The following is a 26,739-nucleotide window of genomic DNA, read 5'->3' as shown; positions in this document are numbered from 1 at the left end:
TGCCCTTAACTGGTGAATTTATTCTTTCCTTTGAATTTCAGCACCCCTCTGTCCTATGATGCTGTAATTTGTTATGGAGGAAATTATGTAATGTAATTATACTTTTTCTCTTCCAAAACGGCATACATATAAAAATACATCAATTGTATAGAATTACCCTGCATCCAAATCACACTCAATTTACCTTAACAACAATCATTCACTTTATTTAAAGTAAAGGTTCCCTAACAAACTGAAGTCTGAAATGACAATTTCAAAGCCAGAGGGCTGTCACAATCATTCAGAGGAAGAGAATAACACCGCCTCCCCTCCAAACAAAAGCCATGTGTGTTATTGTGCAAATGATTGTTGCCATGCAAACAAGTGTCCGAGCCCAGATGGCCGCCCGCCTCCTCAGTCCTCACCTTTAATGAGGCCTTTCTCCTGCAGCGTCTTCATGGAGGGCCGCCGGGAGATGAACTTCTTCAGTCTGTTCTTCACACCGTTCTTGTCGGCGCTGTCTGAGGCGCTGTGCTTCAGCTTCCCAGATGAGAACACTTGGGGAGCGAGAGACAAACAGGCAGGCAGAAGCAAAAAAGCGAAGAATTAGGAGAAAAGAAATTTCAAGCGTGCATGTTTAACTGCCAGAGCATCCCAATTATTTTTTGGCTGCTGAACTACTGCAGCAAAAAATATTTAGCAATTAGCAATAAATATTTGTTATGAAGTACCTTCCTGATCATTTAAACCTGATGGTAAACTTATGACAATCGTTGCAACCTAAGACTTTGAGACAACTTGGTCTGACACATCAGACGTCCCACATCACCCACCAGTATCCATTACGGCCGACTTCATTTAAAGAGGAAAAAGTTAGAAGTCCACTAGATAGGCACAAAACTACGACCTTACACAAGCAAGACAAACATTGCAAGTATCAGTGTCATTACTGGTACGTCTTACATATTTGTTCCGACGCATTACAATTTCCCAGTGTTCACCTGATCCACTGATCTCTTCTCCAACCAGAAGAGATCTCTAACCTCACGTGTAGTTCTAAAAACTGAGCATTGCAACTAAGTGCATTTTCAGCGGCGTGGGAAAAGGCCACTGCCTGGGAATACTAGCCATCTAAATGCATGGGGCTCTGGGAAAATCAGTGCCCTGCAGCCACTAGAGAAGATTGTCTTCTCCATGTACACAAATTAGCGAGATTGTCGCCAGTAGCGCCACAAAAGACCAACGGTTCAAAATAACAAAGAGACTGGAATTTGGCTTATCTTGTCCCTGGTCTCTAATTAGGATTTTAATATGATCACCCAACATTGCCATCAATATATGATTTTTTTTTTTTTTTTGCTGTGTATAAATTGATGAGATTGACTTGAACCATTGACAGGGATTTGCATAATTGCTCTGTGACATATGCAGACATAATGTTATTTAGCATGTTCGTGTCACTTTTTTGCCAGTGCTATTCCTCAAATCAACATTCTTCTCACACAACATGAGATAACAAAACACAATGCACAAACACTTATGTAAAAAAAAAAGGAATGTCACTATTTTCTCAAACAGTGAACGAATTATGTCATCAAGGTGAAACGGTAATAGCCAGGTGAAATGTAATATGTGAGCCTAAGATGATATGATGAAAATGATATGATACATCCAAAAACATTAATTCTGTACCAAAATTGATTTTGTCGAAAAACATCCAGTGAACATTTGCTTTCCGCACTAGTAGAGCATGGCAGGAACAAGATGGAGGTCACGGCTCCAGCTCTCAGGGAGGGCAGATATTGATAAAACGCCTAGCATCAGTGCACTCCCAGTTGCTTTGGATAAAAGCCTTGTGCTGAGCGTGACCCTTTGGCGTGGGTCTGTACTCACTGAGTGATCGCCTGTGCTCAGGTTTGGGTTCTTTGGCTGCGGGGACCTCCAAGGCTCGTCTGGAGAGGAACTCTGTGCTGTTGGATCTCTGCAGGCCCGGCCTGGCCATCTGTCTTCCCGCCCCACTGCACTTCAGAATGGAAGACACCATGAGAGCGCTGGTTAGAACTTTAGAACTCAATAGAACTAAAATCTCATTAGGTTTTAAGACCGTTTTAAGAACAAAGGGGACTGGAGGGCAAAAGACTAAAATCTCATTAAGATCCACTCTGTGTCCTCTGATAAGTAATGATGTAATTTAAGGAAAACGATATTTGCTAATTCATGAGTCATATATGCTAGTGTGGTATTTAAATGCAGTTTAGTGTGGTAGTGTGAGTGGGGAAAGTTTGATTTTTAAATTATACGAAGCAGTTTTTTCAATGAGAAAAAGGAAAACTTGAAAAAGACCTACTGATCTGTCTGCTGTCAGTTTGATAGCTTCACGCCATTTGCTCATTGTAGGGAAATCATCTGACTGAAGGAGGTACTCATCACCGATACTGGTAATTATCTACAAATGAGAACAAAGTTAGCATTACTACATGAAACAATTGTAGTTCAAACTATAAACCACAAATCAACAAACCTACAAAAAATATTTCAGAACATTAAAGTGTCTATCTGCTACATACAAAAATAAAATGTTTATTACCGCATATTAAAACATGCCAGGCTATGAATGATGTTAATTCACCAGAGACACAATGTTTTGCATATTTATATAACATTATGAACACATCAGTCAAATACATTTCACGTTTCTTTTGTTTGGGGCAGTGAATATGGTGCATGTCAAAAGCCTTGCGTTTGCTGTCACTGTCAAGAGAAACATTATTCCAAATGACATGTATCATTCAAATCTAATTTGTCATAAATTTGCATCTATTTGTAGGTCACTGACATGACATAGGAAGGATGTCAAATGCAATACCACTGACTTGACTGTGAATGGATTTAGGTTTGACTGGGGTATTTGTATTCTGTGTGATAGGATATACTTCTCTGCTTTTAATGCAACTGTGTGTTGCAATAGCATCCATTCTGAGCTTAAAAAAATGTTAGAGGAACAAATCAAAGTTATCCCGGTGGGGAATACAATTAGTGAGATACTTGTCAACTAAAATATTGAGCTCGTTGTGCATTTCTCAGACAGCGCGGTAACCACACTTGGCACCGTCAAATGGAATAAGCGCTCCACATCTAAAACTATGGTAAACAGTGGCATGAAGGTCAGCATTGTCGTGCACGCTTGAAACTGAAATGATACAAAGCTACATCTATGACATTAATGATTAAACAATGTCACAGAAACACACGTAGTACATTTTCACATGTAGTAGGTTTTCACAAAAAAATTGTATAAAACCTGAGCTGAGAATATTCACATCATGAAAAAATCCAGTTGAGAACCACACGAAATGTGACGACTCTAAAGAGACTCCCAAAGTTTACGCGTGCTACTTTTCTGACTTTGTGATAGGGTGTCAAGAGAGTTTTCGAAAAGCTTTTTGGGTGATGCCTTAGAGAAAAAAAGAAAAGAAAGAAAGGACGAAAAGGTTTGGGGCCAGGCACATGTCAGCCTGTGTTTGTGACTCCTCTGTTTTTGGGTAACGGATATGCGAACAAGCATGTTTGTTCTGGAGCCTGAGCCTTCCTGGAGGCTGAACACGGCCGTCAGAGGGGGGGGGGGGGGGGGGGGGGGGGGGGGGGGGCTGTAGAACTGGGGAAGATCAGGTTTCCGGTAAAGTGGCTGTGTAGTGGCATTGCCCTTAAACTCCTCTTCAGCTGATCGGATCACTATCAGTTCTCCGTGTTTCCTGTAGAACACAGTTTCGACTCCAGCCATTTGACTCTAATTCATATTAATATATTCCTAGGCTTAGTATGTGTGCTTTGCGATGCACACATTTATCACGTTATGCATGTTTGGTCACCATGGAGAAGAAAAAGTAGGGTGAAATGCATGACATCTTTCATCCGTTCATTAGTGTGTGTGTGTGTGAGAGGTACCCACAGACCCATGTAGAGGCGCATCCTCAGCTGATGAGCTGAGACCTTGCAGTACATTGCATTGTCAGGATTACGCCAAAATCCATTGGCCTTTTTCACGCGATAACGATGACACTTTTTCTTCGAGGCTTAATCAGAAAGAAAAACTCTGCCACCCCGGCACATCAAACATCTCCCTAAGAGTCTGAGTCATAGATGCGCTCAAGATTACCGCCGACCTTAAAAGGACAAGAACAGCGGTCCTCTCAAAGCCTATTCACTTGGTTAATGAAAAAAAGGATGATAAGCTCCTCAAAGTACACACGGCCCTATCCAGCCTCATCTTCCGACTCCTCTGCGGCAGTAATCTTGCTAAGCAGAGGTATGATAACATGCTTGAGTGTAACTGTGCATTTGGATGCAATCTCCATAATCCGTTTGGATATTAATGTCCATGTTTGGTATTTAAGGGACTGGACAACAACGCCAGTGACTTTAATTCATGGTGTCATTTACTTCAGAGAGGAAATATGTTAGGGGTGGAGGGTGGGGGTGGGTGGGGGGTTGGTCCATTCTATTTCTAGATTCTACAGAAATTCTACAGGATGGGGATGAATCACAAGGACATAATTGTTCCATCCTTGTTTGTTAATCGTACGTTTACCGTAACGCTGCTGTGACAACCGAAAGCAGAGATCTCCACCTCCCCCTCCCTCCCTCACAGTCCCAGTCCCTTCCAGTTAATGACTGAGACATCGGAGGCCCTTTCCGCTTCATATGAGAGCATCTGTCTGCTGCAAAAACAGTGATTTGTGGACAGTGTCAGTTTGAAGAACAAGTAAATGCAAATACTAAAAAAATTGCCTAATCCCATATACATTTTATTTTGAGGGCGTTGTTTATGTTGATCACTTCATTGGTATCACGCTGTTTATACAGTGTGTTCATGAGTATCAGCTCAATAAATAGCTCAATATTTCTGTCTGAGGAGATGCATGCAGGACCAGACGAAATATCCTTCAGTCATTCCCATCACATTGCCCTCTGCTTCAAACTGACACTTTTGTGAAATATTTTGCATTGATTTCATTCTACACATATTACTCTGCCTAATGTAAATTTAAGTCTAATGGCCAAAGTAATTCATCCAAGTCATTATGCTGGTGCTTCAAAGACTCAAAGGTTGAATTGAATCAACTGGATGAAGTGATAAACAGTCTGAAAGCTATGGCTCATGAATGCCTTCAAAACCGTGCTAAGTAAATGAGGTCTAGCCTTTTAATTCCCTTAATTGTTAAGCAGAATGTAAATGTGAATGACTATAACTATGGCAAAGTTTTGTTTTGAATCGAGTAATGAAAAAGAATATAAAATAGATTTCTTTTCTCAATGCTCCGCTTATTAAGGACGATTTTGAGTGTCTCGGCTTTATTTTGACAATTCATTAATATTTAAATATGCACAGTGCTACAAAGGAGAGAATGCCATTTGTGCTTTAAAAATTTGCATTTTGCTGTTAAATTAAACATTAATTATGGAGCAACATAAAGAAACAATTCAACTTTGAAGCAATCTAGATTGCCGGGTTAATTATTTCCAATTTGCCACAAATCTGCAGATCTGTCTAAGAGTGCAAAGTATTGGATTGAAGGAGAAAACAAAGGGAGAACAGAGCCGGTCGACACAGAGTGTTACCAGGACGCGTGAGAAGAGTACAAATACACAGCGAGTTATTATTTCAAGACAGAGTTTGAAGTTTCCATTTACTCAAAAATATGTTCAGCTTCCTGAGAACTTAGGAGTGAAACTTACATGCATTTCAGAGACCTTTTCATACCAAAGGAAGCGTATGAGAAGAAATTGGTAATCTCTGAAAAATGGAGTTCAGAAATATGGGGAAAAGAGGACATTGTTATGCTTCGTGTATATTAATTCTACAATACACAGAAGGTCTGCGATTTAATACGCAGCATGTCTGTGCAGAGTCTAAGTCTCGTGGTTTAGCTGTTGTGGGTCATTTCAAAGTTGTAATCCCTTCACAAATCCCCTGTTTGAATCTAAATCCTTCCATTCACCTAATGATTAACAAAACACTGATTACCTTTTATTCTTCCAATATAACATAATCATGTCAACTGACAAGGCAAAGTCCTAACAGTGATGCTAGAAAAAGCCTGCTTCACCTTTGAACATGAACAGAAAGTTCATTGTGAGATCTCAGTGTCTCTATCACCACAGCTACAAGTCTTTTGTAAACAGCCCCCTCTACTTTGCTGAGTGACACCGCAAGTGTGATCACAATCCTGGCTGACAGGCCGACAAGCGTTCCTGCTCCTCGACTGCATCGGCGAACGACACATTGCGCTAATTAATTGATGTGGAATAACACAAATAACAAGGGTCTCTTGAAGACAAGAGGCTCAGCCATCCTCGGAGCAATCCCCCCACCCCTACCCTACGTCGGCTGGAGTCAAACTGTTTGGGGTTTTCATCCCTCTTATCATTGTCACTTGTCACCCGGGCGGCATGCCCACAAGGTGCAGTTATAGTCGAGGCCTTGGTCTGACAGTGTGTCGCTAAACAACTGCACATGCCCCCCCCCCCCCCCCCCCCCCCTGTCTGTATGCTCATCAGGCCTGAGAGGTACCGCATGAACAGCAACAATATGCAACTCATCACACCAGAGTCTGCTCTAATGGCTTTAATGAATATCATCTGAGATGATCCTGTAAGTCTCTCTCGCAGTGCCACAATGAGACGATGAGCAACAAGATTTATCAGTTTAATACCCAGGCCTTTGGCAAGCGCGCTTTGACGCCACAACATCGCGGTGATTTATTTTTTTAATGTGGGCCTTGATGATGATTACACGGCAACAGGCATTATTTCACATACTGTGCAGTTGCTGAAACATGAAAACATGGAACCTTCTGTGATGACAGCTCTACGCTGAGCTTGCACAGAAATCCATCTGAAGGGTGTGAAAAAAACAACGGAGAGTCTGTAAAGGCAAACGTTCAAGGTACAGCTGTGAAAAAAAATGCACTGAATTTGACGAAAAACTGTAACGGGTTATAATCAAGGGCTGTATCTTTAAATCTGACGCTGTGAAGCCTAACTTACTTGAACCCGCAACGTTCAGAAATTCAAAGCGAAACATGAGTCCCATGGGAAGCTCTACCTACATCGCACACGGTGGTCGCTGAGGTGAAAAAGCGAATAAAGTAACCCCTGCACTGTAAAAGTGGGAATGGGACTCGTATGAGAACTGTGTGGGCACCTTACCTTATGCACATTTCATAAGCCGTGTGTGGCCTGGAACTGCCTGAGAGCGGTTTTTGCCATGGAGCTCGGCTCCTTGCCAAGTTATTACGCCACAGCGTGGCACTGCGCCAAACCCCATTAGCGGCACACAGGGCAAGAACTTTCTCTGGGGGTGTAATACATGCAGGGGCTTAATAAATAAACATTTGTACATAATTAGAGAATGTGCATTCACTCTCAGAGCTTCATTTGAATTAGTAACCCAATTAACATGTCTCATTTGTAAGGACGGATGGCGTGGATCAGCTTGTATTTTTTTCAGGTGGCGAAGAGTAAAACCTATTTGGAAGCATAATTCTCAGATTCATAAGTATCAATTGTCTTTCGAAGACTGCATTCTTCTTCGGAACACCAGAGAATCAATAAGAGCCAACTCCAAGACAAGCTATGCTACACCTAATGACCTGCCTTGAATGTAATATGCCACAATCTTAAGAAGATAGTGATAAAAACAGGAACTGCAGTGTGTGAGTTCAAGGGAATGAATTTGAATCCTGGAGACACACAAAAAAAGCAATCAAGTGCTGTGTGCGGTGGACAGCATTTGAGCAGCCAGGTCAGGGCCCCTGGGAAAGATAAAAAAACTGAGCTCTGGTCTCTGTGATAAAATCCCATTGTTTCAGGCACTTCCCTAGCTTTTAATCTCATTCTTGCTCAAGAGTTCATCTTTCAAAATGGCCACTGTGCAGTTGCTGCTCATCTCAGCAAGTTGCCTTGTTGAATGTTGGAAAAGGCAACTACTGTTTTACTAGATATGTTACTAGGTAACAGGTGTTTATTGTCCTAATTAGCTGGATACTGACTCTTAACCATCATGCTGTGTTTGCAACATGTTTACACTTCTTGTGCTACCAGTCAGAAATGCCTGGCCTAATATAAATGTTAATAGTTCTTTTTGTAAACATTTGATTTTGATCTATTTTAACCTTTCTAAACATGTAAGGTAAATGTCTTTATGACATGTTTATATGTCATTTTTATTTTTTAAGCCTCCTTTTAATGATGTTGTACCACTTGGTTTTATTTAAAATAAGGGAAATTATGAACAGACATATAACTAGTGCAAATCATTATCTCAGGATTATTAGTTTTTTGTGTACTTAACAATGTATTTAAGAATGAACAACAGACATTTAAAATATGCATGAAATATGCATCTTAAATCTATAAAATTTGAAATATGTATCTTAATTTTCACTGAAAAGGCTGGTTATTTGCAGAGGACACAAATCTAACAATGTTAAATCATTTGAAAAAAAAAAAACGAGCAACGCCTTATTCAAGTAGGTAGGGTGAGGGATGTCATGAATCCTTGTGAGTTTAAGATGAAAGAAAATATTTGTGTTAAATACTGACTACACTCATTTTTGACTGGAAAACAACATGACGGTTAATGTACATGATCATTCAGGGCAGTGTGTCTAACAGATTGTGAATTCCAGGTTGATCAACCACACAAAGGAGCTGCACAAAGGCGGAAAAATAAACTTAATTCAATGATGTTATCATCAACACGTTATTATCATTTATTATACGGCTCTTCAGAATGTTCCAAAAAGTTCCGTTGATTTGAAAGGGCCATCCCAACGTTCGCCGGTGAATATTTCCTGATATTCACCGCTGCGAAAAGATATTGACCGCTGTCATTGGCAACGGGTTTTTTTGCTTCTAATTCACATCTTTCATATCATTCCGCAAGTAGTCCGGTCATTTAACGTAACAGACTCATTGTAATTTGAAGTCAGCAAGTAATGGGTTGCTACGAAATAGCGTCGGTCATTATCCAAAAATAAATCCCTTCAGGACGAAATAACACCCCTCCGCTGCGCGTCGGGGTGTTGTTCGCCCCGTCGGGATTTATTTTTGGATAATGACCTCCGGACAATACATTATCCCTTACGTACAATAGAAATTATTTCAGTGCCTTACATCAACTACAAAGCCAAAAAGGGGGAGGTCTCCTGCAACACTATGGAGGAGTTTAGAAACTCGACAGTGTTGACCCAAACCTTCGCCACCCATTCAAACTCCTACCATCTGATCCTTTGCCAGAATAATATGCCTTCAGCATTGGTCATTATCCAAAAAGGGTCAGGTGTGATGCTCACTTTCTCTGTGAATAAATTAAACATTCTTGTGATTAATAACGCTGAAATGTTTTGTTGTATGGTGGTGGGCCAAAATGGGAGAAAGAAAAAAAATCACTCATTATTTTCTAGCCTCAGGTATGGTTTCATCATCTAAGATGTTTTTGTCCTCTCGCCTTTTGTTTTTTCAGACTGACAAACACTGGGCTAAAACTGTGTAACATCTCAAGAAACAGAGTCAATACTGTCTTCTGTTCAAGCCATGCAACACTAGCCACTCGAAACTCTAAAGAGTCAGCCTGTTAATGAGGAAGTTTTGATCAACAGCTGGGAACTCGTCCTCTTTCTGTAGGTTATGGACCGAAAACTTCCACATTTCCCTTTTAATCTTATTTTATTTAACCTCATTTACATTTTTAGCCTCACGCACAGAAAAACGAAAAGCTCAGCTATAAACTGAACGGAAAGATCCTTGTGGAAAGTCGCCACCAGTTTAAAAAACGGGTGTGTAGAGCGTGTGTATAGCGTGTGTAGCGTGTCCTTGTGACGAAAGCTGTGGTCACTCAAGTTGGGGTCAGAGGAGACTGCTTCCTCTCCTCTCTGGTGTGATATTTAAACCGACAGCCTCGTAAGGGGGGGTTAAGAAACAGAAACCAACAGGCTCAGTCACTGCCAGCCAAGCTCTCCTTTCACACAGTGGTTTGGGTCAGCATTCTTTCCATGCTGGTGAGACACACAATAAGAGCGAGGAGAGTTTGAAAAAACATCCCGCTTACATTCTTTTTTATCTTTCCAGGAGGTTTGGATTCACCCCCTCAACAGTTATTGTTACCGATTGTCGAATGATAGGTGAATGGTACAGGAATCTCCCATTGTTTTCGACACGGAAAAAAGAGTCAGTCCTGTTTTGGGAGGGCAGGAGCAGGAGAGAGGAATCATCTAGAAGGCGTTGTGGGGTATCATCTGCCCGGGCTGACTGCCAAAACAAACTTTTACAAGAAATGGCAGTACAGCGACTTGTGACCTACGCTCAGTGAATTAGGTTTACCAATGTTGTATCTGATATTTGAGATATTGTAAATGCATTTCCTTTGTCTGCTTATGTGTGTGTGCGTGGGGGTGGGGGTTGGGGGGGGGGGGTGCAAGTGTATAAAACTAATAAATAAAAAACGAATCTCTCCCTCTCTCTTTCTCTCTCTCTCTTTGTCTCTCTCTCTCTCTCTCTCTCTCCCTCTCTCAGGCATTCATACAATGTGTAGCGAATGTGGCACCCTCTGTGGGAAAAAAATACATCCAAAAGGAGCAACAGTCTAGTTTGTGAGGACATTGAAATGACCCCACAGCTGGACAAATATGGCTGAATGCCACGAGCACATAAAGCAAGTGTACACAACTGTAACTTCAACATGCAACACACTTCACAGATTGGTAATAATTAAATAATGGTTCTTAGTCCTTAAGAGTTCTTACCAATAAATTCAATTGTAATTCCATAGTTATTACAATACATGGCATTCATTTCTAGCACTAACAAGTCCATAATGAAACAATGTTGTAATTAAACAAGTGGGCACATGCTGTAATTGTGTTTGTAAATTGTAAATGCCGACTCCCCATTTAGAAAATAATTTTCCAGTAACTCTTGCAGGTGATACACATGATTTTGTGCCTGTAGACCTGTTCAGCTGAAACCGTATACAACTCGAACATGTCAGCGATAAGCGGAAGGACGGTTTATATTTTATCAGGGGTAGGAGAGGCCTTCCTGTTGGAACAGTGTGGCTTCCATGGTCGGCCTGCGCATGTTTGGTATTTCTGATCTCTGCGGAAAACAGCTGGGGCACTTGAAAGAGGAGGGAGGATGAGCGGGGTGTTCGAAGGGGTCACGACCTCAAACCTCAGCTGTCTAATCTGACACTGGCCACGCTGCCCACGGGGAATAGTCCCATGCTGGCGCGCTGAGAACAATGGCAATGACGTGCTAAAAGAGAGAAGGCTCCTGTCAAGTGTGTATCTGATTTCAACGTGTACACAGTCAATATACGCGCTGTAGACAGTGACACTGTGGTGAGTTGTGCTGTCATCTATGCTGGAATGTTAGGAGATAAACCAAACACACAGATGTATTGTTTTGACCATCACTCTGTGAATTCAGTCTAGTAATCGTTATATATTTAACTTTGACGTCAAATGATTCGCTAAATAACAGATATCTCTAGCAGTACATGCTCTTGAATGTACTGAAGTCACTTGACGCAAGGCGAGGCATTTCCACTGATGCTATGGCAGCGGCTCTTAGTGCTCCAGTCACGTCTACCCCACAAACATAATCAGAGCCCCGTAACTGCAAACATGTAAAAGATGAAGAAGTGTGCAGCATTATGCATTATCATATTGACCAAATCTTTCAGTGAGAAGTGAGAAAAGTCCAAGACTTCCAGCGGTCTTATTAATGCATTTCTCATTACTATGGTTTTTCTTTCTTTAGAATCCCCTTCGATTATTGTGTTTTTACAAGCTGTAAGTGTTTAAATGGTCTACTATCAAATGTCACCACAGTTGTTGCCGCATTTAAAGAAAATCAAACATAGCAAAAATGCCAACGAGCACCAAACACTTGGACTCATAGCTTACTTGGCTCAAAAGAGCAATTACATTTTAGTAATCCTCAAAGTAGCAAGGAAATCAGCATCCTTCTGCGGTGAAGGGCATGCAAGGAGATGACAAAAAGATGATAATGAAAAAACGGAACCGTTAAAGGGATTGCAACTGGAGCATGGATCAAGATGCTTAAGAGCGATCAAACTCAGATATATAAAAAACTTGCACTTTTCTTAATCACGACTATGCCTCATGTTACTTTTTTTTGTCCTGTAGTGAGATGTGCGATTTTTTAGGGAGGGGATGGGAGTCGGGGGGTGGGGTGGGCTGCTTTTGCGCCTCTTTAGATAGCGAATCTAACTCTGAGTGGCGAATGAATTAATAGCAACTTTCAGCACTAATTTTAATTTTAATCCTGGTGGTGATTGACAATGTTGTCAGACCTCGGAATGGCTTTGAGCCATCATTACAAGCACTTCTGTGTCCGTAGAATTTGGGATTACTTAAGATTATACTGTAATGCCTCTTTAATCTTTGCTGCAGCAAGAGTCGCAGGCCAAATACTGGACAGCAGAGTAACGCTCAGCGGTGATGAAATGTCTTAAACGTGTGATGAGATCGGGATTCTGGCTCTCATCCTCATCTCGTCCCCCTTTATCACTGCTTATTCGTGAGCAAACTCTTCCATCGTCAATGAATTCACCGTGGTTAGCCTTACCCCCAAAGCCCTTATCCAAAGATTATCTCTCTTGAGGCAATAAGAAAAAGGCCCATAAACTTTGAGTCCATGAAGGAAAGAGAAGGAAAAAAATGACAGGATAGAGATGACTTAAAGACACGTAAGTCGATGGCCCTATTTCACTTTTACGCAAATGCAATCTCACAAAATGAGAGACTTTTTTTTCTTTCTTTTCCTTGAGCAGGTGGTTGACAAACGGGATGAGGAAGACTTTGTCAAATCTCCTCTGAAGTAAGGTATAATCTGGAAGAAATCTGCCGCTCATCACGACCAGTGGCTCACTTTCTGTGTAATCGCTCCACACCACGCAAACACCCTGTGCTCAATCCGGCAGACAATGAAGAGAGCACACAGCTGTGCAGGAACAAAAACCCATCTGACGGTGGTCTTTTTTTGCTATTTTCGGATGCAGGATTGAACATAATCATTTTGGCAATGTCAGTAAGACCCCTAGACACAGACCCTGTGATGCTAACATAATACGTCAGAGAGTAATTAAAAAATGTCTCTGTTCCTAACTTAAAATACCCACTTCCTCTGAAAAAGTAAGCATGTGTTTTTTATATTGTTGTCACCCTGTAGTTGACTGTTACCACTATTCCCCCAATTTATTTCTTAAGGAGGGGGCTTTCTTTGAGGCCATGTGGTCCTCCATGACTGACCCCTGCCTGTGCCTACAGTCCACTGGGAGGCATGTTCCCTCTGCTTACCCCTCTCTGTGTCCACAGGCCCTCTGATGGGCCATAGGTTAGAGACAGCCCTGAGAGACTATCACTACTGTGCAAACTCAAGCATCCCCCCCACCACCACCACCTCTTACACCGCTTTGGCCCACATATTGTGTCCTGTGTTCTATTCCATGGGTCTACATCCTCCAGCGGAGTCATTTTATTCCCACATAGCAGCTCTTTTCTGTCAGAGTTTATTGAGCCATTCATCACCGACACTTTACACACATCACCAACCCAAGCATTTATAGTCATGCCAGTCAAATCAATTATTTGACAGCCTTCGATAATGTGACATGCCTTTCAGTTACGTGTAAAGGACTTACATTAATTTGACTGATATGTTTCTAGAGTAATCTAAGCACTGCCCTCCAAGGAATGCTCTCTCCTTACCTGAATCACATTCTTCCGACTGGACTTCTCCTTTGTCCATTCCACAATGGCCCCGCCAAGATTCACCTCACCTGGCCTGTTTCCGGGCTTCTGAATTACGAGAAAGGAGTACAAATCTAAGTGAACCACACTGACATAGCATTCATTTCTTAAGCATACAGGAACCAGAAGCTTATCAGGAACTTTTATTTCAGTATATTTTACCACATGAGTGTAGAGCCACAGGCAAAAACAAAACCAGTGGGGGAGAATGTATCGATGAATTCATTTATGGACGTTTCCTTCTGTAGGTGTTGCCTAATTCATGAAGATGGCGTCCAGTAAACACTTCTCATTGTTTCCAAAATTACTGAAAGGTTGAGATGAACCTGTTTATTCGACTCACAACCAAATATAAACTCATCATTGCTGATATTCAACAATGACCATTTATTATGTCTGGTTTGTTTAATTCACAGCTGAGTTGCTCAAAACATTAGAGATGGAGAGTTCAGTCACATCAACACATCAATGAAAATCTGCCTGCGTGTATTGGGGTCAATTAACTTGGCTTCGATAGAGCCGGCCATATTATTTCAGAGTGTGCATCATTGAAAATGTTTATAAACTTCTAAAGGGGTAAAGTTTGAAGCACTGCATGGATGCCATCTCCCTTCCATTACAAAAATCTCTCTTTCTATCTGTCAGTCTCTCCCTCGCTCCCTTCCTCCCTCCCTCTCTCTCTCTCTCTCTCTCTCTCTCTCTCTCTCTCTCCTGGACCTCATCACAGTTGGCTGGATTAAAATAACACTATAACGTTCTCAGCGTGAGAGGGTAAATATTTCCTCACCAGCTTTCAGAGAGGGGTGAGCTCAAGTCCCTAGGATCAAAGCCAAAAGTTAATTTGCCAGTTTTGAAAATATAGGAACGTTTCATTTCTTGCATCCAGTGAGGGCTCAGAGTGTGGTTGCCAGATATGTGCATTTGTAATTAACATTTGACTCGTGGTAGCTATGATAGACAAGCTCAGCAGAGGTTGATTCTGGGCCACCGCTAAACGCTGGCACTTTCTTCTGCGGCAGGCCGAGAGCTAACGGAAACTCATATGCACACCGTAAATAGGATTTCCATAACGATTTTAGCGTAAGTGACATACTTTTTGTTTCTATCTCTCCAAAAAAATGACACATTGACCCAAGGACTGCTTGATTTTCCGGCTTCTCCAGCACCATTGTGCAGACGTATAACACATCTACTTATTTGTGTCTTCAGAAAAGACTAAACATCAGGTTCATGTCTTGCATATGCGCCCTGAAAAGCTTTTATACTGATGCTATGCTTACTGAAATAGTGTATCAAACCGTGTGTGTGTGTGTGTGTGTGTGTGTGTGTGTGTGTGTGTGTGTGTGTGTGTGTGTGTATTTCAATCTTACCAGATTAACCAAGGCTTCCTGTTTGCTTTCTTTGTAAAAAACAAGGTGATCAGAGCCAAGGACAACCCATGCAGTAGTCCAGTTCTTCCTGAAAATACAGGAAAATACTGAGTCTGTAAAGAAATAACATCCAGTCACTCGCTCACTCAATCAGCTTCTTTAGAACAGCTACAGCCATACACAACATTTGTCCAACTGTATCACGTTATGCCCCACTGTTTTTCTGTGCTGTCCTAGTCATGGTTTACAGTATCCTATGTGATTCTGCTCCCTGCCCCTGGAGTGGTTCAAACAGTATTGACGAAACCAGATCTCAGTCCAAATAGTCCGTAGGCTTACATTTTTATTAGGGATGTACCTGAATCTGAATACATCATTCGGGAAAGCATAAATAATCTAACCGAAGTTGCTTGTTATAACTTGGGGGGGGGGGGGGGTAAGTCAGCCGTTATGTTTCTTCAAATAAATTCGTATCTAGTTGTTTCATTTTCTACACATTATTGAAAAGCAATCGCTATATTCTGTAGTCACCCCCACTGAGTCGGTGCACAGCAGGCAACGGGCTCAGAGAGCTGATCGTTCCCAGCTATCACCCATGGAAACTCTCACATCGAGGAGGAGGAGGCGTCATGTGCGGGAGCTAGAGAGACAGAAGCCTGGTGTGGCAGCTGGATTTCTTTCAAGCCCCTGCAACCTTAACGTCAAAATGAAACTTGGAAACTGACGTTTTTAGCTGTATGTGTTAATGTCCTTAATTTAAAAAAAAATCCCAGTCGAATTTTAATAAAAAAATAAGACATTTTACCTCAGTATTCATCCATTTAAGATGTAACATGCAGCATGTATCAGCCATAAGTTTCACAGAATTTTGACTTAGCTTCTGCTAACACTCTACCAACGTTAACACATCAAGAAACGTGAATACAACATTATTGGAATTTAAGATTATTCCCTTCAACTGAGGGCTATTTTTCTATATATCTAGACTGTAAATAGTTTCTATTTCCAATATTCCAACAGAATCTTTTGATTTATAAAAAAATATTTCAGTTTCTGATTCCTCACTGTCCCCCAGTTAAAGAGGGAGGGGTGTTCAGACAGTTCATACAATTTAATTTAGTAAAAAACTAAAATAAAAAAGAGAGAGGAAGAGATGAAAAGTACGGTATGAGGATGTGGAAATACATTAATTATATGGCAATATTAAATCAATTTGATGCTATGAAGGCACAACAATTGCACACCAATGAATATTAGGTTAGAAAATACAACATTTGTCTGACTTCCTGTATAAACCACACCCACTTCCAGTCTTCTATCAGAATACAAATGAAGATAATTCTGTTGGTTGAACAGATACAGATAAAGATAATGATTTCTCTGTGCACCTCTAATTTCCATATTCCCATTATTGAATTCCAGTATGAACTGACATGCCTGAGGGTAATGTGTATGTCTGACTTTCAAGCCTGGTGTCTAGTCAGACTTGGTCAATATTACACGAGAGAAGAAAATGATCATCACTCACACAGCTGACTGTGTTTTGGGCTCTGCAAACCCACCTCAGTTTTTTGCCCCCCTCCGCAATCTTGGCTTTGTTCAGATACGCACTCTGCAGAGGAACCTGTCACAAGGAGTGGATTGTAAAATCTTTGCAGAATAGGGCATATTCTTTCATTTACACACTACATATTAACTACACATTGTCAATGGCAGTCAACATACATCTATTGGCAACTTCAGTCTTAACTTAAGCTGCCGCCAGGCATCTATCAGAGACCTTCGTATACATCAAAACTCACAGATAGTTCGGCTCCGCTTGGACCACCGATACTATGTTGCGATTGATTCCTCCGATGGCGAGATATCTAAAAAAAGATGACAAAATACACTTTAAAATAATTACTGTTGCTGTGGTACAATATTGAGTTAGGCCCATGGCAGTTTTTCCTAAGTAGTGAGTAGTGTGCCTCTTCTGTAGGTGGATATTGTTATTATAACCTTTTACTGATCATAGCCCTCAACCTAACCCAAAGAGTAAGTACATCTTGTATCAGCGTCCAGCATCTAAAGCAGTAATTTACTAATGTATTAATGAATTGAAAACTACAGAGTGCTACTACAGTGCATAGAGTTACATTACGTGGTAGAGACAGTCCCATGCATTCCTGTTTCAAAATGATAATCAATGTTGTCGTCTCAGTTCAGATGTAAGTTGTTCTCTAGATTACAGATGAATGTTATTCCACGTGTAATAAATTATTGGACTGCACATAATGAGTGTTGACATGAGGTGTCCTGTGGCAGGGGATTTTTCTTACCACCAATCTCCACCAGGACCAGTATTATAAAGGCTTAAGTTTTTCTCCCTCTCTCTCTCTCCCTTTCTTTCTCTCTCTCTCTCTCTCTGTGTCCCTCTCTCTCTCTCTCTATCCCAGTCTCTCTGCTATCTCCAAAGCCACAGATTACACCCATATTTTTTGGAGACTTTCAATGTCTCCCCACTTTATACCCTCCAGCACTAGCTGCCTGCTCGCTCTGTGCCAAAACATTAGCCGCAGCGACTTTTCAGATCTGACAAATTGAATCCTAAGAAACGACCAGAAATGGGAGGAACTGAAACAAAAGAAAGAGGCCTTTTTTTAAATCCCACTCTATTCCCCAGCCCCTTTTGGAGCGGGTGTTCGTCTTTTATCACTTGTCAGGCGAGCGCTCTGTTGATCTTCGTTGCCTTTCATTAAAAATATATTCAAATGAGAGGCTGGCAGAGGGGAGGCCTAGATTTATTTCAAACAGCTGGTCAGTGCTGCAGAGATGGGCTTTTTTTGGTCTAGGCGCAGAGTTACGGCGTGTGATAACACAGGCAAATGGGCCTCCCCTTCATTAATATCGTTACATCACTGCATCGCTTAAACAGTCCGGGCGGGTGCTGAATGATGACATGGGGCTGGCCTATGCGTTGAAGAACAAGCTATACAGCTGTGAAATCATCTATGTCTCACATCTAGTGTGGATATGTTAACGACTGTGAGGAATCCATCCAACCGATTCAGTTTACATGGTAGGCCTATTCAAGAATTACCGGGGGAATCAAATTGCTGGTTGGCTTTTTCATTTTTACACACACATACATGACACAGAATTGAATACTTGTTTGAATAAGGTTTGAAATGCCACACAAGATCCACTGTAACCAGACTTGTTAGAAGTAGAGCTGCCCAATCCCATCTCAAGTATTAGCTAAATCCACACTGCTGTGAAAGTTGACATGTTTTAAAAATATATATATATATATATATATATATATACATAAAATGGCAAAGTTGGTTAAATTGGTTGTTGCAGAGGTACCAAGATGAAAACTAAATAAGTAGAACTTCTTCAAGTATTTCTGTGATGCAGTTGTGGCCAATTTTATAGTGCAACACTGCCCTCTACTGTTTCCAAGAAGCAGTTGTACAGTCGTATGAAGACCAAGATAAACAGATTTGGCTGTAACCTCCTCTCTTCGGTTGGTTGTGAGATCCGGGTAGCTATTTCGGACTCATCTTTAGTCTGATCCAATTCACATAGTGACATAGCCCTGCAGTACAAGGGGTCAGTCGTGTTTTAGGAATGCTTACATAAGCCTGGCCAGAGAGGGCATCAACCCAATTTGACAGCGTTTCAGGAGGGAAAAAAGCTTCACATGAAACCTGTCTGTCCTTTTTAGTGCAGATTAGTAATGTATGGATACAGGGAGGCCAAGTCACAAACAAAAGGTTACAGGCGGCACAGGAAGGGGAACTGCTTCAAACCAAATACGAGGGATAAAATTCAGATCAGACAACACACTTTTGGACATTGTCACAACGAATGATCACTCTTTCCCAACACCTCGGAACATGAAGTGATGTCAGTAGTCCACTGAGACTTTATTGGGAGCTCTGCATCTCACCCACTTATCCTGTGATGAAACCGGTGTTCTGACTATTCCGGTCACATTACCAGCCCTGATGCAACATTTCAGCAGTTAAAGCAACCTCTTCATAAGTTTGACATGATAATTGGCATATGCTGACTACCTGCGAGTGAATCATCCTGCAGCCTGTGAGAACAAAGCAATGTACTATACACTTGAGGCCTATGGAACCCCTGTTATCAGTATCATCAGCAGCAAGGAAGTAACAGGGTATTTTAATTCAACTAACATCAGGCCTCTTCAATGACCTACACATTTGCTAATCGAACTAGTCAATCAATGGTGAAAAATAATTATAACACGATTAATAAAATTGCCTTAATTACAGAAATGTGTATGCTTAGGAAAGTACGGTGGGAGCTTTATTTGTGTGTGTGTATGTGTGTGTGTGTGTGTGTGTGTGTGTGTGTGTAGTCACCATTCTGACTTTTCGCATCAGTGTGGAAGAGGCCTGTTTACCAGAGCATCTGGTTGTGATTATACCAACGGGAAGCCTCAGAGAGAACAGCGTGAGAATCTGGCTCTACGCTCACAGACATTTGTCCGCCTGGATTTCTCTGGTCAGGGAAACATGCATATCGCACATGCCGCTTACATGCCAATCCCTGACTGTGCCCTGGCACCCTCGCCTTTGGCAGGATCCGCAAGCTCCAAATTAAGCGTTTGAGCTTGCTTAACTAAGTAGGTTAGAGAAGATGGTTAGGAGAGTGAATTGAGTTGAATGAATAAATCAGCATGCACCTTCTGAATGATGCTCAGCACTCAAGTGTGATTAAATATAAACTGGTCTGCGCAGTCAGAAGAATTAACCTACTGAAATGGCATGAGGGACACTTAAAATGCTGATACTTAAATGAAATTGAAAGGCAGCATTATTCTTACCATTTCACAATTTGTTCTCCACAGGCTTTCTTATGGCTTATTATGAAAGGTGAAACCTTTTAAAAAGAGGTCTCACTCAACACATTATTTTATTCACAATATCAATTTAAGTCTTCTGTCTCACTTAGCAACAGGACTGAAGTGAACTCTCTCGCCCACGATTACAAACAAATTAAGCTTTTTCACACATGAGCTGCAGAACTACAATCACTTTTCATGCACCGTTTCATGCACAGTGGATTACGACACCTTAGCGTTGTTCTATTCTTTTAAGATTTAATACTTGTGAAATATATTTGTTGCATTCACAATCACAAACATGTTCATGATATGAATAGTATTTGACAGAGAACAACTACTTAACAACCATGCTGCCATACAGCATTTACAAATTTCACCAAAATATAATTACACCACGACTCATATGCGATACACAGACAGTTAATCACCTAATGTATTGCAGCAGGTTGTAGAGAAAGTAATCCCAATTAATTAATGTAATTTCCATAAAAGCTGCTCACCCAAAATGTCTAGGGAAATTTCAGCATAATTTAAAAAAGATAGAGCCCTCAGTATAAACCGCTTTGGTAACTATTGATATGCTTAAGCACAAGCTGAATTATATTTTCCTTGTTGACATTTGTGCTAAAAAAGTACTAGTGATACCATTATTAAGATATGTAGATATGCAGGAGTGTGAGTGTGTATGGTGGGATGGGATCATTTCTGCCAAACTCACTGGTTTTCCAGGCGTTTCAGGTTCTGGAATGACCATGGACTTCGTCTGGCTCAGTCTCTCCCCGCTACTATTGGATGTTTTCATCCTCAGCTGCACAGGTCCAAGAGGGGGGAGAAGCAGAGCTTGCGGTTTCGCTGCCGTCTGCATATTAGTAATTCTACAGGAAACGGATATGAGAAATGTTCTAGCATGAGGATACTTTTTTGACAAATTTCCATGGAAATACAACAACCGTTTGTCAACAAATAGAGAGTAACATTGATGGTAACAACACAAAGCTTTTTATGACATCTAAATGTCCGAGTCAACATCACTTAAACACTCCTACTAATTTCTACCCTACGACACAGCAACAACATTATACTAAAGGAGTTTCTAGGCCTCATTATATGTCTGACTGGAGCTCATAAGGTCATATAAAAATAAATATGGTAAGAGTTGAGAAAAGCCTGTGCTTTATGATCTGTTAGATGCTATGTGGAGTGGAAAAATAAAAGTAATTTGTAACTTTGCAGAAGTTTCTTGTAGTAATGTTGCATCACAAATGTCTTGCAACATATGAGTCACTGTAATCTGTTCTTGTTTTGTCTAAAACAGCATTCTCGCAGCCTACTTATCCTACATATTTTCAATCTCTCTCTTCTTGTTGTACAAAATGAATATCCAAAATGAAAGACAAAATGAATATCCATAGGAGACACTGTGAACTTAACTGAGTTGCCATTAAATTCATTCCTACTAAAATGATAGTTTAGTAACATTATGTGGTTTAATTCAATTATTTGACTGTAACAGTCCTTGAAGGAATCTGTGTTGTATTTAAGTGGAATATTTTCAATTTGGCTTAGCACATTGACCATCCTCAAAGTTGGTGTAAAATCAACACCACCAACAGGAAATCTTGTGAAGCACCAAAGTCACTGCGGAAACAGACCTTCAGCTCAAGTTATGCAAAGAACCTCACATCCCCAAGGGCTACAAGACTTTATTGAGAGTAAAAGCTTTGTTGTTAGCCCAAGAATAATCTACAGTTTGATACATATTCAACTAGTAAAGGTAATTGGCAGTGACTTGGCTGGTGTGCATCTTTGTTTGAGGAGTTATGAGGATATTATTATACGTTTATTAAACATGTCTTTTTTTTACTTGTAATCTTAAAAACTAGCACAGATTTCTTAACTTCTGATCTGAAAGACTATCACAGATTCAACCCCTGCCCTCCTTTTTTGCATAGCAAAAATGAAGTACACAAAGATTGCCTAGGCCTTATCAACTTAGAAAAAGCACATAATATTGCATTTTTTCTGTAAACAAAATATGGTGGCCAGAATATCCCAAAATACAAACGATCAATATGTATACACTACACGGTAGAATAGAAAAGATGAGATCATGATAAGAGCTTTTGATGATTCTTTTTTTAACCACCAAGATGTCAGCCACCAGATCAACAGCTCAAGCGTATTAACACTTTTACTTCACCAAAAAAGCGCTCCTACCTGGTTCCTGCCATGTACCCAGAGATCAATAAATGGACATAGAGAGTGAGTGCAAGAGACTGGCAGAGTGTGTCTTCGACTGTGCGGAAGTGTGTCTGCCTCACGTGGTTTGCTCAACTCAACATCCCATGCAATGTGCTGTATAACTGTCTACTTGAACGTTGGGGTTTCACGTCTGCAACCTTGCAGCTTCCTGTCAGAGTCTGCCTACACAGAAATAGCCAGGCCTGAGAGCCACAACAAGCACCACACTTCAGCATCTCTGGCACAGCAATATCACAAACTGAACACACACACATGTACGTACACACACACACAAACACGTACACACACGTAGACACACACGTACACAGATCTGAAGATGGAATAAAAAATGAAAGGGCCCGTTGGTACTAGTAAGCTAGCGAGCGAGTGTGTTTTTTCCTACTTCTTCTTTTTCAGGTGGTGACTGGTTCAGTCGCTACCGCACACCCTATAACCATTTCAAGCCATTTTTGGGTGAGTGCTATAATGAAACTATTTATGTGCTATTGTGACGGCACACAAATCATTTTGAGCGTGGCAGTCTTACGTAGACAAGCTGAATTCTGTCTTTTGTCAAATGTGCCAGAACTGGAAGAAAAATGCCAGTAGGGTTTGTGAAACAGCTCATGTCAATTGCTGCAGAAATGAATACTAATATCACTCTAAGACCTTAAATGGTGAGCTGATATACCACTGGACTCAAACGAATTGTTTTGTCTAGAGGATCTCCTCACAGAGCGATGAGAAACGGAACCAATGTGGCTTTGAGGTCTGTGCGGTTAGGCACTCTAAACTGCTTACGCGCTTACGAGTGGTAGATTTAAATGTGTGACCTTGTTTTCAAAGAGGCTAATGTGAAGACGTTAATCACACAAGAGAATGAAGACCTGGAACCCGACAGTTTTCAACACATTTTCAATCAACAACCTAAAAAAATAACAATGACCTCTGGAGAGGGAAAATGTTGCTGGCTAGTAGCTGACTGTGGATCCCATCCATGCCAGCTCAGGGCTACATCTGCTATTGAGTCAGGAGCTGTTGAAAGACAAGTGATACTTGATTCAGGATTCCATATATTTAGTTTACTCGGGAACTTGGGTCATGCTCGTCATTCCAAATCATTCCAACTATGCGCATGTGCAGCCACTATAGTAGCACACCCACACTAGGCTAATGTGACTGTAAATGAAAAATAAAATAAAATGTGAAATTGATGATGTGATATGATTTTGTGATATGTGACATGCCAATAGTATAATTTACCTTACCTGTGATTCAGTTTGTGTTTAGAATGAACTGATTTAGTTTCAAGTGAAAATGGCATTGAACTCGTTTGTTGAAAAACATGTTCTAATACATGTGCATTAACAAACAAGTTCAATGCCATTTTCACTTGAAACTAAATCAGTTCATATAGTGGCTTGAGGAGTACTATCCAGGCCTACTTTAAACTATGGTGTGACCGCCATTTTTTTTGTAAATTTGCCACTGTGTTAGCTGTGTGCTATATTGGACCCATTTTGTGTGTTTCTGCATATGTAAAACAGCAGCAGTAGTCTAGAGCCTAATTTGTGGCTGTTGCTGACCTGTGCAAAAAATTTGTTGGTGAAATAATGGCAACTCTCGAGGATTTTTTTGAACAGCCTAGTAAAGAGCTGCTTGATGGTTTCACCAAGGTCCCTTTTAGTTGGTGTGAGAAGTGCCAAAATGCTTTTGGAAACTTTAAAGCATTGTTGAGTAATGCCCCTGTGCTTGCAGCTCCAGATTTCAACAAGCCCTTTAAACTCGCTGTGGATGCTAGTGATGTGGGTGCTGGAGCTGTATTGCTGTAGGATATTCATGGAGTGGATCATCCTCTGTGCCAAAAGCACTACTCAACTATTGAAAAGGAAGCTTTGGCACTTATTCTTATACTTAATGTTTCAGGTGCACCACTGCTGGTGTATACAGATCATAACCACCTTGTGTCCATTAACAGTATGAGGAACTCCAACCAGCGATTAATGCGATGGAGTTTATTTTTGCAGGGATACGATCTGAAGATTTGCCACATCCGTTGCAGAGACAATTCTGTTCTGGCTGATGCCCTTTCCCGGTCGTGAGCAGGACGGGAGGCGGGTGACTGAAACGCTGGAGTGGAGTCATGGGGGTCTCTCTGTTGTGGTTGAGGTTCAGAGACCGGGAGAATATGCCTGCGGTTCCGTCTGTACTCTCCTCCTTCTGATTGGACAATGTATGACCTGGGTTCCTTGCAGGCTTCCTTGATGGTCCTAGGCGGTCATGCCCATGAGGGGTTTGCATCCTCACAACTTTGCCTTGATGTTAGGGGGAGGCTAGGGACGAAAAGGTAAAAAAATGTTGTTTGAGCATTTACGAACGAGCCCTGCCTTGACAACTGTGTTGTTCTAGGACTTACTTCTCACAGGTAGGGTGGTTCGTGTCTGCCTGGACATCAGCCTTTCGGCTGGGGAGCCAAGTGTGTGGTCACGTGGCACATTGAAAAGATTGAGCAGGTTGAGAAAGACATTGGTTCTGTCTCTCTTCGATCTTTCCATTAGCTGCTTTGCAGTACAAACGGCACGTTCAGCTAGCCTGTTGACTTGTGGGTATTCTGGGCTGCTCGTTACATGACTGAAATCCCAGGCTAGGGCAAAGTCTCTGAAGCGTTGGCTGGTGAATTGAGTGCCATTGTCCGAAATAAGTTTGTGCGGGCTGCCATGGACAGAGCAGTGCCTTTTTAGTTTTGTGATCACAGTGTTGGCCGTTAGGTCACGAAGTAGGTCAATCTCAAACCAACCTGAAAAGGAATCAACTATAACTAAATAGTGTTGGCCATTCCCCTCAAAGATCTTGTTTGTGACTGTTGACCAGGGTAGGTCAGGCACTGTGTGTAGCTCGAGTGGCTCCTTTTGTTGGTGAAGTTTGGTACTGTTGCACACAGGACACGTAGTTGTTTCCTTCTCGATGTCCTCATTGATTGTGGGCCAGAACACGATTCCACGCGCTCTGCGTTTAGTGGATTCTGAGCCTGGATGGCCTCTGTGGAGAATGGTGATGTAGTCCTTTTGCAAAGCCTTGGAAATGACTGTCTTTGGGCCTTTCATAACGACACCATTTCAACTGCCAGTTCATCTCTGTAGGGGAAGTCCTGGCGGATCTCTGGAGGTAACTGAGTTTGTTTAGAAGGCCAGTCCTTTGATATGATACTGCTCAGTTTCTGTAAAGCTGGATCTGAAGCAGTGTGTTCCCTCAATTCAGTCAGTCTGGAGGATGAGATTTGTTGGGCTGACATGATCTCATAGTCACCTGGCTCGTTGATGTGCTGCTCTGTTGTTGTTCTGGGGGCACGCGACAGGGTATCAGCGATGTTCTGTCTGTGAGCCTTTCTTGTAGACGATGTTGAAGTTGTACTTTTGCAGCCTCAGCATCATGCGTTGCAACCTGATATAACCTGATATGAATAACAGACTTCACTAAGTCTAAATTTGCACTTTGGAGGGTTAAACCTAAGGTTCACTTCCCTTGACCGATCTAGCACTTTTTTAGGGGTTTGTTCATGCTCTTTTTCGTCTTTTCCGCTGATGATTATGTCGTCCACAATGACAGCGCAGGGGTATCCAGCAAAGATCTGCTCTATTGCGCGCTGGAACACCTCACTGGCTGAGTTGATTCCATATGGCATTCTCAGAAAGCAGAATCTGCCAAATGGAGAGCTGAAAGTCGTCGAGGACAGAGAAGACTGTGGAATTGGGCATTTGTGCAGCTACTTCCTCTGCGGTACGCATGGGATGGTGCGGATGTTTCAGGGCTTTATTTAGATCCCTTGGATCAATGCACAGTCTGATGTCGTCTGAGTTCTTCTTGTGAGTGCCGACCATAGACGAAACCCATTCAGTGTGTAACAGGGGTGATTACACCTAAGCTAACCACCCGGGTCAATTCTGCTTTGACTTTATCTTGCATTGGCACTGCTATTTTGCGTGCAGGTTTTACCATGGGAGGAACCTCGGGGTCTAGCTTCATGGAATAAGTGACAGGAAGCTTGCCAAGTTCGTCTTTAAAGAGGTCCGCATACTCTGTAAACATCTGCCGTGAAAAATGAGTTTCCTCGCTGATGCCTATGTGATGAACTTCTTTGTTCAAGATGATTGAGCAGAGACAGTCTGGTAGGCCAAGCAGAAGTTGTACGTTTCGTTTTACTATGTGTTACTGCAAGGTGTATATTCTGCCTGCAGAGTGGCACAAAAGTAGGGCCTTTCCAGCCGTGTGGATTTCGTCCACCTCCATAAGCTACCAGTATAGTACCCTGTGTTGACTGGAGTTTTTCATGTTGTCTCACTTGTGCAAAAAGATCAGCTGCCATGATGTTACATTTAGCACCAGTATCGACTTTGAGTTCTACGGATTTTCAAATAATGTGCACAGTGGAGAATATGTCACTCCTATG

General features: G+C 41.5%; 1 protein-coding gene across 1 annotated transcript in view; it reads right to left on the bottom strand.

Annotated features, from left to right (window-relative positions):
* The window catches only part of arhgap15 (Rho GTPase activating protein 15), a 40,736-nt gene extending 18,365 nt beyond the window's left edge, over positions 1-22,371 (bottom strand). The window contains exons 1-9 of the mRNA XM_012828383.3: positions 22,269-22,371; positions 20,770-20,926; positions 16,990-17,055; positions 16,750-16,811; positions 15,188-15,275; positions 13,776-13,865; positions 2,327-2,425; positions 1,873-2,002; positions 405-536 (exon numbers count right to left, since the gene is read on the bottom strand). Coding sequence (XP_012683837.1) covers positions 405-536; positions 1,873-2,002; positions 2,327-2,425; positions 13,776-13,865; positions 15,188-15,275; positions 16,750-16,811; positions 16,990-17,055; positions 20,770-20,926; positions 22,269-22,282 — 838 coding nt within the window. The 5' untranslated portion in view covers positions 22,283-22,371. The remainder of the gene's footprint in view (positions 1-404; positions 537-1,872; positions 2,003-2,326; positions 2,426-13,775; positions 13,866-15,187; positions 15,276-16,749; positions 16,812-16,989; positions 17,056-20,769; positions 20,927-22,268) is intronic.
* Positions 22,372-26,739: the final 4,368 nt, after the last annotated feature.

Source organism: Clupea harengus, chromosome 2 (genome assembly GCF_900700415.2).
Source record: "Clupea harengus chromosome 2, Ch_v2.0.2, whole genome shotgun sequence".
Taxonomy (NCBI): Eukaryota; Metazoa; Chordata; class Actinopteri; order Clupeiformes; family Clupeidae; genus Clupea; species Clupea harengus.
The sequence above is the reverse complement of the archived record's forward strand: the minus strand, read 5'-3'. Positions and strand labels throughout refer to the sequence as shown.